This window comes from Herpailurus yagouaroundi, unplaced genomic scaffold, assembly GCF_014898765.1.
Source record: "Herpailurus yagouaroundi ecotype Mexico unplaced genomic scaffold, PumYag 163, whole genome shotgun sequence".
Lineage (NCBI taxonomy): Eukaryota > Metazoa > Chordata > Mammalia > Carnivora > Felidae > Herpailurus > Herpailurus yagouaroundi.
The window spans coordinates 38205833-38217447 of NW_024412404.1; the positions used below are offsets into that span (position 1 = coordinate 38205833).

Consider the following 11615-nt stretch of genomic DNA (forward strand, 5'->3'; position numbering starts at 1 on the left):
TTTGGGATAATTAATGAAGATTTCATCCACTGTTCTTGCTTTCACAACTGTCATGCATCCCAAAGGATACTGTGACCACTTAAAACAGAGGAAGTAAATGTGTTAGGCAGGCAGGTTTAGAGTCACTGAGAAAGGTGGTCATAGTTGACAGCTATGAGGGCCCAGAATAGGAGCATATGTCTGAGCCGTGGGGACTACATTAGATGAGAGATGACCTGGAAGATGCTGTGGGATAGATTTCTTACAAAAAGGAAGGGCAAGATTCCAGTAAAAAATTGGTGAGACATTGTGAGATACTGACATGCCAGCACAAATACCATAAGGAAACTTAAAATTAATTTATGTATCTGATAATTATCTTTACAAATCAAGATACCCTTAAGGTAACAGGTCTTTCCCACTGTAAGCTTCTTCCTGGAATACTAGGGTTTATCTTCTCTTGAGGCTGCTTCATTCCCTTCATATTCCATTTTTTAAAATTGCTTCATGTTAGTAACACTCTAGGCACTATTTAAGACCACTGCCATTACCATAATGAAGTGTTGCTATTTTTCACATGATATGTTGACTATTGAACACTACTTCCTCTCTTAAGGAAATTTATTCTCAAGGAAAAGCTCAGATGAGTGGTGGCATGCTCAGATTCCCATTACCTGTTCACTGATGACATATTAATTTAAAAGTGTCCATAATAGCTGAGCTTTTAGTGTTTTTTTAAAAAAATTTGCAACAACAAAACAAAATTATATTCCCATGAGATAGTATGCATCATAAGAACAGCTTTGGAGTTAGTTTTAACTTTTTCTCTTGGAGGATAGAGAGTGGCTTATTAGATGTCAGGTATAAACTTCATAACAACTTATTATCTCTCATTTCACAGTAGCTGATAATAAGTAAAAGCAAAAATGATGAATACCTACTGTTGCCAGGTAACTGCATCCACTGTGCTTCCTGCCACCTTCATGAATCTATAAGGAACAGAAAGAACAAATAAAATAAGCTGAGACATAGATCAGGCCAATCTTTGGGCTGAGAGTCCACAGCCACAATTATGGCCTATCTGGAGTTACTGCAAGTTAAAGTATACAGAAAGTGAAGGTAAGGGTACTTTCACCTCTCCACATGTCCTTTACCATCTAGAAATCAAGACCCCAGTACAGCATGCTCTCTATGTTTGTCTTCCCAAGCCCTTGCCTGATGGCTTCCACATCACTTTCCCCATGAACAAAATTTCTCTCTCCCATTTTCTATTCTCTGAAAACTCTGAAATCTGCTAGGAAACAAATAAACAGTAACATTTCCCAGAATGATACCACAATAGATAGATGCCTTTGAAAAACCTTAGTCCTCTCCTTCTGAAGAGAGCATGGCAAAACCCAATTTAGTTATGTAAGTATAAAGCACTATCAAATACACCCCAGGGATGGCTGCCATGCCTGTCTGAGTGTAGAAAACTGAATACCACACAGAGAAATCTTTTTCTTTTTAGTGTTTCAAGTTTTTATTTAAATTCTAGTTAGTTAACAAACAGCGTTATGTTAGTTTCAGGAGTAGAATTTAGTGATTCATCACTTACATATAACACAGAGACATCTAACTATTTCTGAAGCAGTGAAGTAGAGGACTGAGTGTCATCTGACATTTGCTCAGCTCAAAAGGGAAACCAGATCTGTTTCCTCACAAAACACACAGCAAAGCCTTATTTTATTAATCCCCCAGCCTTCTATGCTTCTACCAAAACCAAAGAACTGGGAAGAAGCATACAAGGCCCCACAGATGCCACAAGGTGTCATAAACTTCAAGTCTGTGAATGACCCAACTACCTACTTTTCTCCATTATCTCCATCCACATGTTCTGAGGCCATCTGCTGTCAAAGCCATTGTTACTATTTGAGACAGTTACACCCAGATACAGGAAATCAAAAGGAGTTTCTCAGTTCTTCAAGATATTCCTTTCAACCCTGAGACCCTGGAGGGGAACTCTTCTTCAGACAGAAGCACTTTTCCATCAATACATCATAACCAAAGAACTCTTTCGCTAAGAAGGGAGACAGTGTTTTGTCGAGAAGGTCCTATCCCACCCTATCCCAGCACAATCTGGCAGGGAGACACATGGCAAAGGGGTTGCCATGTGCTGCCCAAACAGAGGCTCTGCTTTGTCATGATGGTGGAAGAGTACTTAATCTTTGCAGGACTGAAAGAGAGAGAGAGAGAGGATGCCAGTACTGCTGTTTAGCATTGCAGTGAACTTTATAAAAGATGACAAAGAAGGAGAGGGAGATGGGGTCGATAGGAGAAAGAGTATGGGAGAGGAGGGGAAGGGGAGGAGGTGGCAGCTTGGTTCTTGTCTGTATGGCTTTGTCTGTTTTCTCCAGTACCATTTAGTAGTCCAGGAGCAAGAATATGGGAAATGGAACATAGGCGTGATCAAGGAATGGAATTGGTTTGATGGGTAAGACCAAAATGTAAATGGAGATTGAAGGGAATGAGTACCTACTTAGTACCAGCCATTCACATGTGTTATTTCTTATAATTCTCAAAACTCTTTTGCTTGGTAAGATAGTTATTATTGATTCCATTATACAAATTACTAACTTCTCTCCTGGCTGGAGAAATAGTGTCTCCAGACATCCCAAACAGCCCATTTTTATGGAGTTATGCCACCCCTCTTAGTAGCACTTCTTGGGAAGCAGGGCATGACGAAGCAAAGCAATAAATACAAGCTGGAAAATTTTGAAAATAGAAATATTTTATGTAAAATTGTCTTAATTTACATATAAAATAACCACAATGAAAATAACACTAACATTTATAGTGATTTATCACTATAAGATGTTTTTTAGCTTCTTGTAGATATAATTTCACATAGCCTCAAAACCACCTGGTATGTAGTGAATATTTCTGATTTATGGTCCAGAAGACTGAATCTGGTAGAGGTTATGTGACTTGCTCAAATTCATAGAGCTAGTGTGGACTAAACCCAGGTTCTCTGACTCCAAACCCTACCCTCTTTCAAGGATTCTATGCTGCCTCCAAGCTGTTTTCACTGAGGCCAAGAAGTACAGTAGAACTCTAAGATGCAAAAAAAAAAAAATAATAATAATAATAAGTTGAATTCTTGCCTTGAGAAAACACTAGCAATTTACCTTCTTTGCTTGTTGGCTTCCTCTCAGACTTGACCATTTCATGCCTATTTGTAAGAGAATATGATGAAGCAGGTATCAAAAGTGACTGACCAGGGGCCTCTGCCATACTACAACCACCCTGAAGCTAAGAAGAAAGACCCAGAGACCATCAGCTATCAGAGTTTCTGTTGCTGTACTACTCGTACAAACTAACTGCTATGGGACAGCAAGTCAAGGGAGCAGTTAGCTCTACCTTCTGTGGTGTTATAAGAGAGATAAACATTGAGAAAAGCTTTACGCTGCACATGATACTGAATATAGCATTGAAAGAAGGGTAGGATTTTGCCATGAAGAGCAGGCCAGACATAAGAACAGCCTGAGCAAAGCAAGGTAGAAGCAAGGTGGTGTGTTCTCAGGAGTCCAACATGACTGGATGTTAGAGGACAGGTAAGGGAATGACAGGAAGTCAGGCTGGTCAGGTCACTAGCTGCTAGCCTATGATGCTAACAAGTCTGGTCTCTCCCCCTTAACAACTAGGTACAAGTCCAGCTCCTATTTATCTTTGTAGGACTAGTACCCAACATAACATTGCAAAATACAGCTGGCTCTTTCTTCACGTATATTTGTTGGATTTATCCTGTGTCTAAACAAATAAGGGAGTATCAGGATCAGATTTGAGTTTCAGGAAGATCACTCTGGCTATGGTAAATGTGAAAGGTACTGCTGTGGACAAACAGGAAGGAGATGACTGCAGAGAGATGGGAGGCTTGGAATGTAAGAATGAAAAAAGACCCATTGAGTAACACTGATGGAGCACTCAAGAAGTTGATGGGCAACCCAGGAACAGACTTTTGATGCTGATGTTGGTGAATGTATTCCAATTCTCTTGAATATGCCTCAAAGAACTGGAAGCAAATAGTCATTGATGATAACAGCTATGCATTCACAAGAAAATTAGGAGGAAAAAAAAATCATCAATGCCCTGCTTGGCTAAAAGGGTCTGGGCTGGGTAGGCAATTAAGAAGACACCTGGGGTGCCTGGGTGGATCAGTGGGTTAAGTGTCCAACTTTGCCTCAAGGCTTGATCTCCTGGCTCTGGAGTTCGAGCCCACATTGGGCTCTGTGCTGACAGCTCAGAGCCTGGAGCCTGCTTCAGATTCTGTGTCTCCCTCTCTCTCTCCCCCTCACCTGCTTGCACTCTGTTTCTCTCTCTCTCTCTCTCTCTCTCTCTCTCTCTCTCTCTCAAAAAAAAAAATTAAAAAATTAAAAAATAAGAACTCATCTAATTTGGTGTCTTAAAAGTTGGAAACTTGTTCTTCATGATACTATAATCTGGAGATCCTCATATGTATTGGATAGTTTGTTCTGCTATAGGTTGATAATTAAGTCCTTAAGTAACTTTCCATTATTAAAAGTAGCAATATAAAAAGAGTGGGAAAACTAGAGTTAGGAACATTCAAAGTAAGGCTAATATTCTCCCCCCACAACCTACCCCATATACCTCAAAGAAAATCTATAAAATCTATAATTAAATATAAAATATATTGGACCCTTATATAGAATATTATAGTTTACAGAGAAATATTTTTAAATTGAATAAAGGAAAAGACCTACCATGATCCTGGATAGGAAAATCAATTATCCTTCCTAAACTAATTTATGGGTTTAATGAAATTCTAATAAAAAAACCCAGCAGATATTTTTGAAACTTTGCAAAATCATTCTAACATTCATCTCGAGGAAGCCAAGAATATTCTTTAAAAATGGAATAATGAAGGGACATTTATTTGATCTACCATATAATAAAATATACCATAAACCCCACAATTATTAAAACATTCCTAGGAATTAGAAAGGAGATCTTAGGAACTAATAAAGAGATTAGGAATTAGTAAGGAGACCTATGGAACAGAACAATTTTTTTAAGTTATACATACGAATGTATTACATGGAAAAGAATTTTAGTATATGAAAAACTGAAGCATTTTTTTAATGATGCTATGTGATTTGTGGCTATTTGGGGGAAATAATTAAAGTCAGATCCTCACTTAAGATCATATTTTGTATAAGAAATCAAAATAGTAAAATATGGTTTAGTTTCATTATATTTAAAGAATATTTCAATTACAATGTAATATTTAGAAACAAACGATATTATTATCTTTAGTAGTATATTGAAGCAATAGAAAAGCTGTTTTAGCTAACTTTGAGGAAATGCCATTATTAAATATGTATTCACATGAAAATTGCTATAAACTACGTTCTTCCTTTTTCCCTCCTAGCCAAATGATGAAACCAACTTCAAACATATGGAAGCATTTCTACACTTATTCTGAGGAGCAAAAATCTAATTCACAAATAATGTCAAACAAAATATGCATTTCCAAATACTACTAAGATGACCAAACATACCCTTATTTTTTGAAAAGTATAAAAAATTTATCTCAAATGAGGGAAATGTTCTGTTTTCAGAAGTCTTTGATATATATTTTTAAAACTAAAATACAAAATACAACCACAGAAATAACACATAAAGGAAATTAATTAGACAAAACCCCAAGGAATAGACATTACTGAGTCTGGGGCTTCCCCCCACCCCCATGCTCCTTCCCTGAAAATTACGGCTCTCTGTAACTACCCTATATCTGTATCATTTCTATACTTTGTTTTTATATCTATATTGTCACTATGGAAGGCAACAAGTCCAAAAAGATCATCATTTTCTTTGTTCAAATTTAACATTGATGGATTCTTCTGCTCTCTAGTTCTGCGTGTTTCTCAGAAACTAGCCCAAACCACATAAATGAGTGACTTCAACACAGCTGCAGAATGCTCAGCAATGGTAATATTAGAGGTGGAATAACATGCACACAGACTAGTGCTGTCAGGAGTGAAATACCACTGGGAAAGTGAAATTCCGTTTAGTGTCTGGTATTATCCAAGGATTTTCAGCCATCTACTTCCATTCTAATCCCTAGATTTAGGTCTATGAATGTATAAGTAAAAGATGACCCAGGATGTGAATAACAAAAGGGGAAGATCTTGGTTTTCCAAAGTTGGATGTCTCCACACCTGAATTATGAAGACAGAAATCCTGGATGATTATCTCAGAGAACAAGAGATGTCTGCCCTCATGCTGACACCTAGTTGTGCAAAGGATAAGAGAGGGAAAGGGCAAGGACTTATATCAAAGGAAATTGGCCAGTGCCAGGCAGACCTTTCAGTATTGGGAGGATCTTTCCCATTGGAGCCAATCTGCTGCTATGGAAAAGAACAAAATATCCCCTTTCATTGTGAGAGTTCCTTTCCTCCCCCAAGAGATCCCAAATCTGGGAGAATTTCTTTCCTTTGTTATCCACCTGCACATATGACGTATCTGAAATATTGTTGAGCCTTCTCTCCCAGGGCATATCACAGCTCTCTCTTATAATAAGGCACATCTTTACTCATGGTCTTTGGGGTTTGATTTCTACTTTTGGACCACAGAATGCAACCCTAAAAACTGGATTCTGAATTTTGCTCCCAGGAAGGAGGATAAATCCTTCACAGGGAACTGGATGTCTAAAATAGGTACAAACTTCAATATGACTGTGGCAGTCTGATCTTTTTTCCCTTGTCCACAAAGAGAACTTTGGTTATGTAACTAGCATGAATAAGATATGACAGCCATTCTGCACAAAGCCTAGGAAAAACCTGTGAGAAAATTATTCATCTTGAGTTACAGCAAACCAGGCATCTTCTATTTGGTCCAAAGCCACTTACTTTTCCATAGCTAATTATATATTGAGCTATATATACTAGGCACTGCATAGAACAAATGATATATTAATACATCTCTTTCTCTTTCTGTTTCTTTCTCTTTCCCTCCCTCCCTCCTTCTTCCTTTTTCTCCCTCACTTCCCTTTTTCTCCCCACTCCTACTTATATATAGTATTACATGGGCAGTAAGCTGATAAATAGCATGGCTATATGTTCATTGACTTTAATAACTAGTGCAACTCTCTATTTAGGCTTCCCTTCTGGCTTACAATTCCTTCAATTTGATAGATTTATAGAGCTTTCAATATACAGGAACTTGAGATGGATGATATTCTTCAACCAATCTTTCTTGCCAATAAAAGTCACATCCATGAGGTTTAATTTAAGGGCAAACTTGAATGAAAAAAAGGAAAAAAAAGTTGGCTATCATTTATTGATTAACAGGCATTTGGTAAGTGGTTTACATAATGCACAGCCTTGTAAGTTTTGTATTATCACTTTCATTTTATAGATGAGGAAACTGTGCTCCAGATCACCCAGGTAATAAGTTGCAGAGCTGAGATTCAAACCTAGTTCTGAGTCTAAAGCCCTTGTTTTAACCATGCAGAGACAGCAAACTTGTGATGTGTATAGTGCTGCCCCCTTTTTCTGAGCCCATGGAAGATATTGGTAATAGATCTCAATACTGTCTCACTAATCTGACAATTGACCTAAGAATCCTTTTCAAGACATGTTGCCAGGCACTCTTACCTGGAACTGGCCCCCAGGATGAAGCCTACTTGCTGCTAATGGGGAGTTAAAAAGAGGGAGGCTATAGGACCATGTTTGGAACAAAATGGAGGCAGATGTGAGATAATAATATATAAAGGCAAAATAAGCTTGCTTGATTAAAATGAAGGCAACTGGCAGTGGACTGGGGGATGATGAGAGAAGATGCTGAAACAGATCTGGAAGGCTATGGTTGGAGCTGGAAGGTGCTGGTTAGGGGAGTGTTATTACAGACACATCTTGACTGTCTAAAATGTTGCTAAGGAAGTCATAAAGGCTTGGATTCAAGCAAAGAAGGCCTGATATGATTTGCCCTGGCTGTGGAGCCTGGTGGGAAGAAGGAAAAATGCATCAAGATGTCATGATAAATTTCACATGTAAAACTAAACTTTCCAAAAGCTCAAGCCTTGGTATGAAGCTGAGTCCAGAAGAGTGAACAGTGTTGAACTAAGGTGGGAAAGGATTCTATTTTTTCTAGTATGCTAAATCATGTGGCTCTATTAAAAAATGAAGATTCAAGAAAAAAGTACCATAGAGTAGAAAGACCACAGGCCCAAGGAGTCAGACAGGTATCTGATTTAAGACTTGGCTCCATAGCTTATGAGCCATGTGGCCTTGGGCATGTTGTTTATTCTCCCTAAACCATTTCAAATGGAAGGTACAGCACCTATTTCTCAAAGGCCTTGTGAAGATTAACAAGATAATATGAAGGAACAAGGGTACTGCCCGGTACACTGTTGACACTCAATAAATGTGAGTTTGGTAAATAATTTAACATCTGTGCACCTCCATTCCTTTATCTGTAAAACAAAGATATTAAAACTCATTCTCCTATACTAAAAGGTAGTGATTCTCATGGTTTGGTGTGCAAAGGATGCCTTGGAGTTGCTGTTCAAAATCCTATCTAGGTCCCATCACCCAACATTCTGGTTTGGTAGGTATGCACTGGAACTTAAGAAACATGCAGCATTTTAAAGAAACTCTCTAGGTGCTTCTAATGCAGCAGGACCATAGGGCATACCTTTGACAAATTCTGATCTTAGTAGCACCTGTTAGGGTAGGCCATTCTTGGAAGAGAAAGTAGAGTTCTAAGGGACAGTAGAAGAAGAAAAAAATGAGAAAAGAAATGGAAAAAAAGGAAGTGAAGAAGAATATTTTCCAAGACCATCTGTGTCAAATCTAAGTCTATGTCCCAGGACTCTAGCCTCCTTCTTCAATGTTTTTTCTAATCCCCATCTGACTTCTCTGACTCTGGAGGAAGAGAAAAACATCCTTCATCATAATGGCAATGATTGATAGCCTTGGGCTTAGGGAAGGAATTGGGTTGTTTCTCTAATCAGGAAAGAAGTCCTTTCCAGAAAAAAAAATAAAAGAAAGAAAGTTTAGTAGTAGTAGTCGCTAACACAATGCTTAGCTAGGGAGCAGACCCTTGCAGTAGCCAATGCTTCCTTGTTAATGAGTACTGAACAGCTGCTGGGGGCCTTTCCTCTCTAGAGGCAGAGATGGAAACTCTCTTTTTAGGAACTAAGAAGAATAAATTGTTCTCTCCTCTTATAGTTTGGTCAAGTCATATAACTCTTTCACAGTTGAAATAAAACAGAACAATTATTAGGAATAGCATTGTAATAATTACCCTGTACACCAAATTGTCCCCAGCTGTGCATCTTCCCACTCCAAATGAGAATGTGGTAGTTTCTATGCAGGAGGTGGAGCTGTGTTCACCCTCATTATCCTGACATGTTTTTGTAACTAATCTTTCTCGTTTCCATCTCAACTCAATTCTCTAAACTTCTAGGAAAGCTACATAAAGTTATATGCAAATAAAACAGGAAAAAACCTACCTTTCCATCCTTGAAATATACTTATTCTTAACAATTATGGCTGATATTCCTTTTGGTGTCAATTGCGCCAAGAACTTTAAATTCATTATTTCATTTAACTCTGCAATAAACCTAAGAAATAGGCTCAGTAGATTGAGCGCCTGACTCTTGGTTTTGGCTCAGGTCATGATTCCAGGGTCATGGAATCAAGTCCCACATCGGGCTCTGCACAGAGCATGGAGCCTGCTTAAGATCCCCCCTCTCTCTCTCCCTCTGCCCTCTCCCCAACTTTATCTCTCTCTCTCTCAAATAAATTCAAAAATAAAACAAAAACAAAAACAAAATAAAGAGTAGGTAATTTAATTAGTCCCATTTTATAGAGGAGAAGATTTAGGTTTTATAGACCTTAAACAATCCCTCAAGATGACCTAATGAGTCACTAACCTGGGTGTCATCTAGTTCCAAAGTGCATGCTCTTCACCATCCTGCTATTTTTTCCCTAATCCTACTCACCATAGTAGAAAACAGACTGTTGTTTCAATGTCTTTATGGAGAAAGGAACCCATGAAGTAAAAAACATGCATACAGCTCACAAAAGTCATAATGGGACCCCAGTAATACGAACACAGAGAGGTTTTCATCTTTACCTATAGAGCCTTCATTACTATCTATGCTTGAAGTGTTAAGTGGACTCCATAAATCAGCATTAGGCTTAGTAGAAGAATTTGACACAACTCAAGATAGAAATTCTGGACATAAAAAGGCAATTTTTCTGTTTCTGGTTTGTAGACCATTGAGCATATAGCATAGATCATGTGGTCTGCTGTGATGGAGAAGGCCATTATTTGCTGCCTAATTCTCTTCTGCTTTTATCCTTGTTGCCCACATTAGAATGCTTTCCACAGCTCTTTGGGCTGCCATGGGAGCTAAAGGACCTGTCTAGCTTTCTTTTCTAGCATAGATTCAGGTTAGAATATTCCACTAGCTACTCTATAGATGTTAGGATAACTGCCATTTTCATTTATTCAACAAATTGGAGCACCTGCTATGCATTAGGCTTTTTGCCAGCACTACACACACATTGGTAAATACAACAGACATACTTCCCATCCTCATAATGGGAGTTTGTAATCTTTAACCAACAAATAAACATAAAATAAATATGTAGTTTTAAACTATGATAAATGCCATAAAGAAAACCAACAGAGTATGCTGATAGAGAATTACTTAGCTAAATTACACAAGAAAGGTCTTTGATAGATGAGGAGAAACCAGCCATACGGCAAGCAGAGAGAACACTCTAGAAAGAAGAGCACTCGTGAAAGCCCTCAAATAAAGAGAAGCTTAGCACATACAAAGCCAGTGAGGCTTGAGTGAAGTAAGAAAAAGGGAAAGATGGAGAAAATAAGAATGAAGAGCTAGGAAGCAGCCAGAATGTTCATTATAGAGCCTTGTCAGATGTGATAAGGAGATTAAATTTTATTCTAAGAGCAATGACAAGTCATTAAAGAGTCTTTAGCAAGAGACTTACATTATGTGAATTATATGTTTGTAAAAGATTTTCTGACAACTGAGTGGTGAATAGATTGGAGAGGAAAAGAATGGAAGCAAGTACACTGATAACTAGACTATTAAAGTGGTCCATGTTCTGAATTCTCCAAATAGTAATTCTTTTGTTATGTCTGCTCTACTGCCATCCCTCACCTAAATCAGGGTTCACTTTCCCAGTCAGTGTAGTCCAAAGACGTTAGTGTACACGAGTCTCTCAAGATGGTCTCTTAAAATAAGACTCTGATCAAATAAGTTTAAGAAATTTTGTGTACTACTGCTAGGAATTTAGCCAAGGGATACAGGAGTACTGATGCATAGGAGCACTTGTACCCCAATGTTTATAGCAGCAGTCTCAACAATAGCCAAATTATGGAAAGAGCCTAAATGTCCATCAACTGATGAATGGATAAAGAAATTGTGGTTTATATACACAATGGAGTACTACAAGGCAATGAGAAAGAACGAAATATGGCCCTTTGTAGCAACGTGGATGGAACTGGAGAGTGTGATGCTAAGTGAAATAAGCCATACAGAGAAAGACAGATACCATATGGTTTCACTCTCATGTGGATCCTGAGAAACTTAACAGAAA

General features: G+C 38.1%; 1 protein-coding gene across 2 annotated transcripts in view; it reads right to left on the reverse strand.

The window, feature by feature from the left end:
* The window catches only part of HPSE2 (heparanase 2 (inactive)), a 665523-nt gene that overhangs the window by 218108 nt on the left and 435800 nt on the right, over nucleotides 1–11615 (reverse strand). For both annotated transcript variants that reach the window (XM_040486115.1, XM_040486116.1), the window contains exon 6: nucleotides 921–968. In XM_040486115.1, coding sequence (XP_040342049.1) covers nucleotides 921–968 — 48 coding nt within the window. The remainder of the gene's footprint in view (nucleotides 1–920; nucleotides 969–11615) is intronic.